At 33.6% G+C, this 14,405-nt stretch overlaps 1 protein-coding gene and 1 long non-coding RNA gene across 2 annotated transcripts; both read right to left on the reverse strand.

The window, feature by feature from the left end:
• Positions 1-5,104: 5,104 nt before the first annotated feature.
• Positions 5,105-6,072, reverse strand: LOC124544339. The gene is made up of 2 exons (XR_006967532.1): positions 6,019-6,072; positions 5,105-5,417 (listed from the first exon to the last, which is right to left on the reverse strand). It is a non-coding gene; the product is annotated as an uncharacterized LOC124544339 (long non-coding RNA).
• An 830-nt stretch (positions 6,073-6,902) lies between these two features.
• On the reverse strand, positions 6,903-7,806 carry LOC124544216. The gene is made up of 3 exons (XM_047122679.1): positions 7,457-7,806; positions 7,193-7,336; positions 6,903-6,942 (listed from the first exon to the last, which is right to left on the reverse strand). Exons 1-3 carry the CDS (start codon positions 7,804-7,806, stop codon positions 6,903-6,905), a joined length of 534 nt encoding a protein of 177 aa, XP_046978635.1.
• Positions 7,807-14,405: the final 6,599 nt, after the last annotated feature.

Genomic DNA, 14,405 nt, shown 5'->3' on the forward strand with positions numbered 1-14,405 from the left:
CGAAACTATATTAACTTAACATGATTAGTAGCGCTTTTTCTCAGCATTCCCATGTTAAAAAATAGTAATTGGAAGTTTTAAATTGGGAAACTCTAAACAAAACGCACTATAACTTTCACTTTCATAAACCTCAGAATACATCCTTGCTTATATTGAATCAAATATTATTAATAATATTAATTAATGATTTAGTATATATGGACGCACAAAAAATAATTAAAATTTAGAAGTAGTAGATCGAATACTAAGGCTTTAATCTCATTACTAACATATTGGTAACTTCACATAATAATAATAATAATAATAATAATAACCTTTCGTCCAGACTCGAACACCTGAGTCACGTGGGGGGCGGACACCCGCAATGAATTAACTATGCGGGTGACTAACAGGGCAATGGCAAACCCATCGATATGGAGCTAAGAAGTAAACGATCACGTATAATGCCGCTGCCCGGGGGCGATCGCCGGGGCACATCTGGAGCTGACGCTGGATGTTTCAGCCTGCGAACCGTCAGCAGTGAGGAGTTGAACAGGCGGACCCTCGCTGGGGATGAACCCGAAAATGCTACAGCCGAACTAGGAGGGTGTTTTTCACCGTCTCCATGCAATAGCCCAACCGTAACAATAACTTCAAATAACTCATCATTCAGATTTTCTCCCATGTCATCATCATCTAGTAGCATGCCTTTAGAGGATGTTGTGCAACCGACGCTTTCTGTCAATAAACCTGCACCCACCACTAATGGCCTTAAAAAGCGTAGGAAATGGAGTCCCGATATTAATAAATTTATCCTGCGCAAATATCTAGAGATTACTAAATTGGAAACTGACACAAAAGCATATCTTACACCATTGTACGAAAACTTTAGTAAAATGTATCCTGATATGAACGACGTAACTCGACAACGACTTGGTGATCAGCGGAGAGCTATAATTCAAAAAAAGTTATTACCCCAATCTACAATAGACCAAATTTACAATCAAGTCAAAACGGAATTGCAAAGTATATCATCCACAAATATTCAATCTCAGTATTCAACATTGAACATCTCTACATCAAATAACACAAACAGAAATTTAAAAACACCCACACAACAGGCACGTATGAAGTGGACGAAAGAACACAATGAGGCAATAATAAGAGCATACTACAAAATAACTCAACTAGAATCAAACATAACCGCATATAGGCAACCACTTCACCAGGCTTTTATTGACACTTTTCCACACTTAGCACATATATCGGAACAAAGAATTGCTGATCAGAGACGTCTCATTTTTACTAACAACTATGTCAGCAAGGATAAGCGCGAAGCGATTAAAGAAGAAGTTGCACAAGAATTAAATAGACATGTAAATACCCAAATTCAAAACCCAGATGTTCAAAATTGTAGTGATTCAACCTCTCAAACTATGGTACACTCAGAAACTACGCAAAGTAACAGCTACATACAAACACCTAACACACAAACTCATATAACACCTTTAGTAAATCAACGAACACAGACACAAGATACGCTCCAAATAGATAATATAGATCTAAGAAATGAGATGATGGATGGTAGTTTAGAAAAAGAACTTTTGGAGAAACTTCGAGAGACACTAGAAATGTACACAGATTTAATTCCAGAAATTAGACCAAAATTACCAAGGATAAAAGAAAACAAAGAACTATACAGACTAGTCAATATATTTAACAAAAATATCTTACACAAATTTGTAAAAGATGATACAACTATTTCAGAAGTTCACACTCTAATCTACTGCACAGCAATGGTCATAAGTAAGCAAATAGGATACAAAGTACGAATAAATAATGACAGACAACATGTCACACCTGAAAAACAACCATGGCAAATTAGGTTAGAAAAAGACATAGCAGCTCTAAGAGTGAACATAGGAAGATTAAGCCAATATGTTAGAAACAATAGATCGAAGAAAATCATACGCGAAGTAACTTTAATTTTAAGTAAGAATAAAGTACATTCATCTCACGAAGGGAATAATATTACACCACAAGATGTTTTAGACACACTTAAACAAAAATTAGCGCTAAAATCACATAGACTAGCTCGTTACTTAAAGGCTCTAAAGAGGAAACAAGACAACAAACTATTTATTACTAATGAAAAAGGTTTTTACAGGCAATTAGAACATAGTGGTAGCAAAAATAATAACCTTAAAAATTCAGAAATACCGGATACAGATGACCTCAAAAACTACTGGGCCGAATTATGGGAAAAAAGTGAGTGTCATAACGAAGAAGCAAAGTGGATAAAGGAAGAGGAAAGAAAATGGGAAGGTATTGAAGAAATGGAATTTTTAGATTTAACAAGAGAAGATATTGAAACAGTAACGCGAAAAATGAAAAACTGGAAGGCTGCGGGGTTAGATGGTGTACAAAACTTTTGGTTTAAAAAACTTACTTTTCTACACGAGATACTTGCTAAAAAATGTACAGAACTGATTAAAGGAGAAGCTCAATTACCAGACTTTGTAACAAAAGGTATAACCCATATGCTACCAAAAAGCGAAGATACATCAAACCCATCTCAGTATAGACCAATTACTTGTTTGCCAACCTTATACAAACTAATTACGTCCTGCATATCCAATAAAATTAAATCGCATATAGAATCCAATAACATATTAGCAGAAGAGCAAAAAGGTTGTAGGCTGAGTCATAGGGGATGTAAGGAACAGTTAATTATTGATTCTACAATTCTAAAACAAGCACAAAAACACAGTAAAAATTTACATGTAACATACATCGACTACAAAAAAGCTTTTGACAGTGTACCACATTCTTGGTTAATTAGAGTTCTTCAAATCTATAAAGTAAACCCGACAATAATAACATTCCTGGAAGATGCCATGACCAAATGGAAAACAACTTTATCCCTTTCCAACGGGACTTCCAAAATAATCACAGATGAAATTCATATTTGTAACGGCATTTTTCAGGGTGATTCTCTCAGTCCCCTATGGTTCTGCCTTGCACTTAACCCACTTTCGCATTTACTTAACCAATCTAAAAACGGATACAAGCTATCTAACAGTACAGCAATAACGCATCTTATGTATATGGATGACATCAAGTTATATGGTAAATCAGATAATGATATGAAAGACCTCCTAACAATAACAGCGAACTTCAGTAAAGATATCCACATGACGTTTGGACTTGATAAATGCAAAACTTTACACATTCACAATGGAAAGATATTGAAAGGAGATTATAATATAAATAATGAAATAAATATTACAGCAATGGACATAAACCACACATATAAGTATCTAGGCATACAACAAAACAAATACATAAATCACACACAAATTAAAAAAGAACTTACATCAGAATATCTAAGAAGAGTCAATATCATATGTAGAAAGAAACTTAATTCTAGAAATTTGTTTAAAGCTCTCAATACTTACGCCGTTCCTATACTGACATACTCATTTGCTATAATTAAATGGACCAATACAGATTTATCTCACTTACAAACTAAAACAAGAACTTCATTAACTAAACACAAATACCTCCACCCAAAATCTGCCATTGAAAGAATGACCATTAAAAGAGAGAAAGGGGGAAGAGGACTAATTGATCTAAAAATATTGTGGGAAAGCCAAATAAATAACCTGAGAATTTTTTTCTATAGCAAAACTGAGAGTCCAATACACAGAGCCGTGGTAGACATAGACGATAAAATGACACCACTAAATTTAAAAGAAAAGCACGTCACTTATAAGTTAAAGAATATCACCGAAAAGGAAAAACTAGATACATGGCGACAAAAACAGCTACATGGCAGACACATTAAAGACTTAGAACAACAACACATTGATTCACCAGCTTCAAACAAATGGCTAAAATTAGGTTACTTATTCCCAGAAACAGAAGGATTCTTGATTTCAATACAAGACCAAGTCATCAACACTAAAAATTACAGGAAACATATAATCAAAGATCCCAGCGCACTAGACGACCGATGTAGAAAATGCCACAAAAACCCAGAAACCATTCAGCACATAATAAATGCATGTCCACTTTTAACACAAAACGACTACACCCACCGACATAACCAAATCGCATATTTTATACATCAAAAACTTGCTATTAAATATAAACTGTTACCGCCAAAAGTAGAACCATACTACCAGTACACACCCAAAGCCGTTCTGGAGAGTCCCCGTTTTAGGATGTACTTTGACCGAGCTTTACTAACAGACAAAACGATTTATTGCAATAGACCAGACATCACCGTAGTTGGGTGAATTTCAACAGGTCCAATAAAATCTTCATTTCCGTGGATTTTTTATTCTGCAACTTTAGAACAAGAAAAAATAGTGTTTATTCTAGTTTTTGATAATATATGTATTCTTGCTTAATATCTAGCAGATAGCTTAAAAAACTAACTAGATATACAAGATTAAAAATTTCGTGCCACGGCGATGAAACATGGATGCACGGCAATGAAACATGTGTCCACGGCAATGAAAGAACTGTGCCACGGGAATGATAGAATCAATCCACGGTAATGAAAAAATCCAATAACACATGATATTTTTATATGTATTTAATACTTACCTGGGATGGACACATCCCTGTCTCTGAGAGGGAAAGGCATACACATACACATGCACTCTTTTTAACCTCTTCTCAATAATCTTCTTGCATAGGAGTAAAATTAAACAAAATTTTAATAAAATCAAAGCAACACAATCATTTATTTTAAGTTCTTTCACACAAAAATTACCAGAACAGAAATTAACAAATAAAAATAAACTTTTCTAAAGTATGCAATAGCTATTGCTAACAATATATACTTAACACAACATAATTTTACAATTCACGAATAAACAATTATTTATTATGATTGAATCAAGTCTGGACAAACCGTAGGGCCTACCTAATCACAGCCTTATTATCAACATAATATTTTTTACCTTTTCTCTATTAAATCTTATATTACAGACTTACGGTATTGGATTCAACAAGATTACACCCTTTGTCTAAGGTTCGTTTTTAGATATGTGTAGTGTAGCAAGAAAGATAAACCATACAAAAGGGTGTGAACTTGGTATGTTCATCGTTTTCCAATAAAGAAATCTTATTATAGAATACAATCAGCCTTTCTAATTAACACTAATAGTATAGCACTGTTAACAGGAATATCAGCCTTTCAAATTCACTCGTCTCATTATTATTATCTATACTTCAATATTAACATAGATCACAAAGATATATTTTTGCACATCACAAATCAAAATAGCCTATTCATCTTCTTTTTTTAAATACTCCTCTCGTAAAACAGGGTCGCTTCTTAATTTTTCACGTCGCTTTTGTTCGGCCAATCTTCTTCTTTCCTTTCTCTCCTCTTCCGATAGTTTCGGTTTAGGCATCTTGGTTTTCTAAAAATAAGCAACCCATTATTATGTTTATAATTAGACTCTAATATATGTGTGTGTGACTGTAAGTTTGTGCGTGTGTGTGTGAGTCTTTGTGCGTGTGTAAGTGTGTGCGCGATTGTGTGTGCGTATGTTTGAGTGTCTATGGTGTCCAAATGTATATAATTTCGTAAGGTTAACGTGGAGATATATTTTTGTAGTTGAATGTACACTACAGATTGTTTCTTTCCTTAACCATACCGTGGCGATGAAAACATAAGTCACGGAAATGAAACAACTGCTCATGGCAATGAAACTAAATTGTTTTAAAAGGCATGGCAATGAAATTTCGTTTCATCACCGTGTCTTTTTTTCATTGCCATAGCAAATTTTGGCCACGGAAACCATGGCAATGAGAGCACGGCGATGAAAATCAAGGCAAAAACATCAAGTAGCCAAAAATCTATTAATTATTCAGAGTAATTAACACGTCACAAATAAACATAAGACAAATGGCATTCTATCGAATGCCTAATCAAGAGGACAAACTTATTCAAATAGAAGTTAGGTCTATCCACGGCGATGATAGAAAAAATGTCCAGTAACATAAAAATCGAATACTTACCTTTATGGCGCGAAAACGAAGGCATGTATGCACGTTCTTCCATGTGGAGCACCGAGCGAAACTATCATGCAACGTTTAGCGCACAGGGGTAGGGGACGCAAGTCCTTAGATAAAACAATATTCTTAAATATATTTAGGACACGGCGATGAAAGGTAGTTCTAGGACAAATGTATTTTTATTGACCATTCTTTGTATTGTTTAAATATATGAATAAATGTATTCCATAATAATACATTAACTGCTCACGTATCAATTAAAACTTGGTTTTAATATAAATAACCAATAGATTTTTATCAATGACGTATAATACACATCGAGGTAATGTGTGGACAAACACGGCAATGAAAGATTTCGAGGTGTAACTTTTTTTTTAGAGCTTCTATTAATCCTATTTAACTTCATATTTAGTGCTACACATAGATTACTATTTCACCTAACCAGAAAAAAATGTTAGAACATTATAACCATGTTTTATAGTACCGATTTCATTGATGCCACGTAATTTTTGTTCCTGGGAAATTCACCCAGTTGATAAAGCGAATAAAACTGCATATTTAATAGACATAGCCGTTCCAAATACCCATAATATTAATCAAACAATTGCAGATAAAATACATAAATATTCGGAACTTAAAGAAGAGATTCTTAGAATATGGAATTTGGACAAAGTTTACATCGTTCCACTGGTACTCTCCAGTACGGGAGTAATTCCTAACCATCTACACCATAGTATTAAATTACTACAACTCCCAGAAAATACATATATCACCATGCAAAAAGCTGCCATTCTAAATACATGCCGTATTGTCCGTCATTTTCTTCAGGATGAACCTACATCGAACGTATTACCTAATTAAATGCATAAATAAGATCATTTACTTGGCTATGCCCGTAAATGATCTACAAAAATACCAGCTCTCATGCTGAGAAAAAGATATATACAGAAATAATAATAATCATTTATTTCAGGCTACGCCCATATAGTGTTAGTAACAATGTTCTTAAAACTAGTGTTAGTAGAGAATTACATCACAGTTACATTTATTTATTTATTTTTAATATTCAATATGGATTTTAATCCAATGACGCAGCATTGGACACTCCCATCTATCAGCGAATACACTCAGAATATTATTGTTGCTGCCGCGGACACGCGAAAGCAACGACGCGCACCTCTTACGCATTATGGCTTTAAAGCCATCAATGCGCCATTCCGCGAACATGTTGGAAGCACTGTAGCGCCACGGCAGCCCCAACAACATCCTGATCGCGTTGTTATACTGTACACGAAGGTCGGTATATGCCCGCATGCCATACCTGACCCACAGGCTACATGTGTAAAAAGACTGACAATATGCCTTGAATAAAGTCACTTTGACAGCCTCCGTACATCGAGCAAACCTGCGAGCCAGCATATTACAGCGAACCGATAGCGACCTTCGCTCCCTATCTATGTCAGCATTGTCTCTTAAATCCTGGGTTACCCAGTGACCCAAGTACTTAAAGCTGGTCACCCTACGTAGGGGTGATCCACAGAGGGATATCGTAGGTATAGTGCAGTACCCTTTGGCACCTGATTTAAAAACCAAAACTTCGCTTTTTTTGGCATTGTACTTGAGTCCATGGGCTTCCGCATAGAGTTCACACATTTTCAATAGCTGCCTAATGGCACCGATCGATGGGCTCAGCAACACCATGTCATCCGCGTAGCTGATGTTGTTAGCGCACACTCCGTCAATATGACATCCAACACTACTTTTACTAAGCCCATCGATCAGCTGATACATGTAAAGGTTAAAAAGCCGAGGGAGGCTTCCCTGCCTCACCCCGCACTCCAACCGGTATACATCGGAAAATGATTCCTCCCACTTCACACTGTTATGTTGATGATTATACCAATAGCCAAAAATTCATATTAAGTCAGCCGGTAAACTGGTTTCTCTATGCAGCTTTTGCCATAGGACATTATAATTAACCAAATCAAAGGCTTTGGACAAATCCAGAAAACAGGCAAAGACAGGCGTCTTTCTAGCCGTATAATACTGGACAGTCTGTTTGAGGCATAATATTGCACTCTCCATTGATAGTCCCGGCTTAAAACCAAATTGATTATCGTGAATCTCAGTATATATAATGACAACAATGAAATAATTAAAACAGAAAGCTGCATCGGTGTGGCGACATCAGGAAGAAATAAATATCCCTGTGGGTCCCACAGGGATCTACTTTTGTTTATATAGTCTTGCCTCCGCTAAAACCTAAAGAGAATGAGATAATTACTGTTCAATAGCTTCACTCTTAACCAACAATAATATCTTATTGTTATAACATAATTTCCAGGAATTAAGGTCTTGAGTATTAATGTGGATGGATATATGTATGTAGAGGAAAGTGATCAATGAAACGATCTATGGATTGTGTAAAGATGATATGATTGAAAATATTTTTTTTTGGGATTTGACGTCAGATAAGGAAGTATAGAAGAAGAAAGAATACAACGTCGACCCCAAGTAAATTGTGCCCTTATGGCAGGAAGGATGATCTAACATAATTAATAGGTTCGTGATTAGGTTAGTAGAAATTTTATGTCTTATTATTTCATTGGCCACATAGTTACACTACCATTGTCTATATAAACTGATATCTGAGACTGTTACATACGAGTATCATTTCTCATATATTCGATATATTCATTAGGTCGTACTGATTTTTACATATATTAAACATTTACACTCTCGGGGAATATTTCAGATAATTGAAAATATGTACTTCATTTTAAATATATTAAAGCAGGAAATTTGGATATTTCCTAGGGGAAACGTAACGCCAGCTTTAAATAATATGAGAAAGCTTTTAGCTAAATGGATTCGATGTCTCGAGACTGTCCCGATATTGCCGCTGCTACAAAAGGTACATTTAAATGGTGATAAAAAAACTGTAAATGATTTCGTGACAGTATATCTTATAATAATAACGTCATATGTAGAAATGTGTATGAGTGATTTGCATGATATAAATTAAAACCGCTGACGACATTTTATTTTTAGAAATAAATATTAACTTCGGTTTATTGTTATTTGATCAAGGTTTCATTCCTAAAAACAATATAAAAAGTAGTTAGAAAGATAACGTTATATACGAAAAAGGGTGCAGAAAATTTACCAAAATCAATTAGCAGAGTGGAGTTAAACACATTCGATATCTTTTGATACAAGCCAGCCGCCAGCCAATATTATGTTACAGGGTTTTGGAAAACTTACATTTTATTCCCGCAATAGTATGTTTGAACTTCGAAGATTTTATAGTTGTCTGTAATATCTCATATGTTGAAGATATTAAAAAAAAAACTAAGTTGGCAATCTAAACTATAACATAAATCTGGTTATTTATTTATTTATTTATAACAAGCACACTTACAACATACATATTGAACATTTACAGTTAAAGTGACTATATTAAAACATCAGATATGTACGTCAATGACAAGTGTACCTAACATTTACTAACTATAAACAGTGCACAATTAATATACTATATAAACTTTATGTGTTTGGTTATCATGATGTTGTGCCGTACAAATTCTTCTCCGCTTTAATCGGAATTTTAGTCCACGTAATTTGCATGAGTTCAGATGTGCATCCATGGCAAAGTCTGTCACAAACACGACTCAACCAGCATTGGAATAGCATGGTGGAATAAGTTCCAAACCTTCTCCTTAATGGGAGAGAAGGCCTTAGCCCAGCAGTGGGATATTTACAGACTGTTATTTTTATGTTCCAAACCTTCTCCTCAAAAGGAGAAGAGGCCTTAGCCCAGTAGTGGGAAATTTACAGGCTATTGTTGTTGTTGATTTAAATACAAGATAATTACACAATGAAATGGTATTCAACAGCTTATTAAACATCGACTGCAATGTAATTTGTGTTCATACGTCCTTTTATTATAGCTTGTATGTTTAATTATTTAACGTGTACAGCAACGGATTATTACGGTCTCTGGTTCGAATAACGGGTAAAGTCAATTAAAGTAATTGTTTAATTCTGTCAAGAAAATCTTAGTACCAGTTAGTAGCTAGAGTGCTGTCTGTGTTAAATGGAATAGAACTATGTCTGCGTATATCATTGTACACTTCAATATAAAACTAATACATATATTCAATAGTAAAATAACAAAAACAAACATACATATGTATGTTAATCCTCTGCGAAATGTTACATTTCATCGTGATCAATTAATGTGCATGACTCGACGATTTCCCAATACAGAATTCTCATTAGGTCGAAGCCTTGAAGGACTTAATAACCCAAAAATAATTAGAGACAATGACGACAATTAAGCACGAGCCGCAGAATTAAGCCGGCCGAACCTAATTGTGAGTGAAATCGATGTTTTAAAACTGGGCGACAGAAAAGGATGAAAAGGGTTTAATTTTAATCCAGAAAACGTCCTTCTATTTGTCGGAAAATTTAATTACGAATTTTTGTTGCGTAAAATTGTACACTCGAATGATCGAATACCGCAGGGCATAGAGAAGTGCTCATAATAATTTATTATTCCTTGTAGCCGTTTGATTCAGTGCACGTGTGGTTCTGTAGGTACTCAGTCGCCATCTACTCCATCTCCAAATAAATGTTTTGTGTATAGTCCTGTATTCTAGGATAAAATGTTAAACATTTTGTTTAAAACAACGAAAACATATATACATTATGTATGCATATCAGACATTGTGAAATATATATGTTTGCGCTACAATGATATTCTTCATCATTTTCCAAAATCAATAAGCTGGTTTTACACTTCAAACGTATAAATCATATAAGGTGATATTTTATTTATCGTTGAGTTAAATTTACACATTACAGATAATTTTACCAAAAAAATTAAAATATGTATAATAATAATTTACATTTCATAATGTTCAACCCTCTTCTTTCAAACGGCTTGTAGAAATGATAGCGCTAGGGACTACGTAATTTTTTCACCAAATTTATTTTTATAAGGGAAATATGTTTTAGTTATTAAAATTGTTGTGCTTCATTTTTATTATAATTGTTGGCATAGCAAAATAAACTTAAATGTTTGTAAAGAGAGTCGAGATGGCCCAGTGGTTAGAACGCGTGCATCTTAAGCGATGATTGCGGGTTCAAACCCCGGCAAGCACCGCTGATTAATGTGCTTAATTTGTCTTTATAATTCATCTCGTGCTCAGCGGTGAAGGAAAACATCGTGAGGAAACCTGCATGTGACAAATTTCATAGAAATTCTGCCACATGTGTATTCCACCAACCCGCATTGGAACAGCGTGGTGGAAAATGTTCCAAAACTTCTCTTCAAAGGGAGAGGAGGCCTTTAGCCCAGCAATGGGAATTTACAGGCTGTTGTTGTTGTTTGTGAAGATAAAATCTTTGATAGATTCATAAAGATCTTATTAAGACATGCGTTGGTAACAAAAGTTTCTGTTATTGCTATAATTTACCAAAAAACAAACGAAATTTTTACAATTGTAATTTGTACAATTTCTAAAACTTTTGAAAGAGTTGTAAAATTGCAAAAGTTGAGAAATAAAATTGGAAACAAAATATAGAAAATAAAAGGGAATATCAAATCTCAAAATTCCGTTCAAACTACAGCTGTGAAGTATCCTCGACAACAAACATTAATCATATCTATATAAAACTTCTCGTTTAAATTTAAACGTAATATGTATTAATTCCGGAAAATATTCGATTCGAATGGCTCATAAATCATTTCCCAATATTTATTGATGCCAAAACTTATAATGAAGAACGAAATCATTTATTTTAAATCGACGGTGCGTTTTTTCCTGCTATATTTTTCAATTAATGGTAAAGAATTACTGAAGCTCGAATTTTGGTACTATTCTCAATTTCGAGGATCCGAAAGTTCAACTATTTTATGAATGTGTATTGATGAATTTACGTGATATAATCACTTGCATCCTCTCGTCCTATGTAGCATAATATCAGGAAGGACATATAAATTATCTTTTTTTTATTGATATTAGCTATATGGACAATCAAGTGCAACTAATCGGATAGTATTTTAGTATCGGAAACTTTTTAAATACAAATGTAACCTATTTAAAGTTATAGAATTTTGTACATGTAAAGGATTTAAGTGTTTCGAGATAATTCTTGTAAACATCAATTTGATAAGTTTTTTAATTATAATTAACTTTTAACCAATTTTGTTTTACAGTCAAACTCAATTCAATAAACTTATTCATCTTATTTGGGTATACCATATACAATGTTACAAGAATCAAAATCAAGTTTAATTATTTTATATGGTATTTTTTTATAGTGACAACTTAATATAATTTAAATAACGCTTAACTTTGAGGTATAGGTATTATTATATATAAATCAAGTAAACAAGTAAGTTGTGTCTGTTCAGTTTTGAACCCAAGTTAAACCCCAACCCGTATTGCGTTTATTGTATGCATTTATAAGAATATACTTTATTTAAATAAAAAAATACAACAGTAAATAATCATTCTATACCTACATAGTTGTATTGTATCTGATAAACTGCTACCAATTTACGTAATGACTTAATTTATATCGCAATTAACAAAGCCGCGGTATGTTGTATTTTATGCGGATAATCGTCTATTAGTAATTGAAGCAATAATCGACCAACATTAAAAGCTGAACGTATATTAGGAAACCTATTTTTTTATATGTGAACAATTCTTTATACGTGAATAGGTGTTATTATCCTAACCCCAAGTCCCACTGAGAATTTATTGATATAAAGAACCAATAACTCTTATTGGGCCGACCCGAGGGATCTCGCAGGCGTATAAGTAGCCACTAAACCAATGAGCCATTTAAGTTCTTCTAATGATTATTTGGCGGAATTGGCTAATTAGCCGTAAGATTTAAGTTAAATAAATTCTTATTCCTAAGCCCTTTTTGAAATCTCTTTATTTGGTATACAGTAAAGATCCGAGATGCCTATTCAATTCGTGAATCTTTACTGATAATTTCGGACTCAATTATTTGCAAGCACCAAAAGAATTGTTTCCAAAATACACTGATTGTGGAAAATATCCAACTTGTTATTTATACGTATAAGAAATGTTTAAAAGTAAAGTTTATATAAGTAAGTTGCGAGTTCCTACGATGCTTATCCTGGGAATACCATATCGAGATAGACTTTTCTTACAACTATTGTTTCGATAAATAATCAAGTGATCGGTACATTTTTGTAATAAATATTATTTATACGATAAAGAAATAATTGATTACCTTAATGTAAAAATAAATATCACACTGATGTATATAAGTGTAGAAGAATCTGTTATATTTTAACCAAAAATTGATACTGTAACTTTAGCTTTTCCATTTATATAAGTTTGTAAAAATATCAGTCATTTGAAAATCTAAAATGACTTGTACAAAAGTTCATCTCCTTTTTTATTCCCTTAGGGGTTGAATCTATGAAAATCCTTTTTTAGCGGATGCTTACGTCATAACATCTAAATGCATGCCAAATTTTAGCCCGATATATCCAGTGGTTTGGGCTATGCTTTGATCACTATGTCAGATCAACCTTTAAGTTATGTATTATTCAGATTCTTTGCGAATTTAGTAACGAAGTATGCTTGACGAATACACATTATAAAATTTATTTACATGTAAAAACCGCCTACTTCTTTTAAAATAATACCAAACATCCACTTTTCTATAAAATACTCAAAGTGAAACCTTTCGAAGCATGGAATTTTCGATTCTACGTTCACTATTTCTCTAATTACTCAGCTTTACTAATCCTTTGAAAAATTAGTGGGCGAGTGGGTGGATCAAACAGCGTATATAGTAATATCATTAATAACCTTAATCATCCCTGTGGGTTGCCTTGTTTGGCCATAATAATAATAGATTTTATTGTATATCAAGGTAGACAATTACATTAAAAGCTAAAGTAACAAATATGTCTGATGTATGTCCACAAAACGCGAGCTTATCGTTAAAAGCGATCTGGTGGCAATCTTAGGAAAATTATTGCCTGATGACGTATGTAGCTATATATTCAATTCAATTTAATAAATGCAAGGTTAATTAATGTCCGATATAAAATTAATGCTAGTTTTTGTTCATCCGAATTAATCATTAATCAATCAATCATCAATATAATAGAAAAGGAATAGCCCATGTCCATTTCCTTGGTGGTAGGACTTGCTGAAAGTCGATGTGGGTTGATACCATCTACTCACCAGATATTTTACCAAACAGCAATTCTTCGTCAGAATTTTTCGTCAGAATTTGACCAGGGTGTGACTTGATCTGCTTACACTATCAACTACCTTTTCGATGAGCTTAAAAGTATTTTCAGCAAGTTTTTACTCATTTTGTCTATT

Source organism: Vanessa cardui, chromosome 4 (genome assembly GCF_905220365.1).
Source record: "Vanessa cardui chromosome 4, ilVanCard2.1, whole genome shotgun sequence".
In the NCBI taxonomy this organism is placed as follows: domain Eukaryota; kingdom Metazoa; phylum Arthropoda; class Insecta; order Lepidoptera; family Nymphalidae; genus Vanessa; species Vanessa cardui.

Excerpts from the sequence above, each read along its gene's own strand:
- LOC124544216 (XM_047122679.1), bottom strand. The coding sequence starts at position 7,806 with ATGTATCAGCTGATCGATGGGCTTAGTAAAAGTAGTGTTGGATGTCAT. Across the intron at positions 7,337-7,456 it reads GACATAGATAGGGAGCGAAG|GTATGGCATGCGGGCATATA; the intron begins GTCGCTATCGGT and ends CCTGTGGGTCAG. Across the intron at positions 6,943-7,192 it reads AAAGCCATAATGCGTAAGAG|CATGAGAGCTGGTATTTTTG; the intron begins GTGCGCGTCGTT and ends TCTTTTTCTCAG.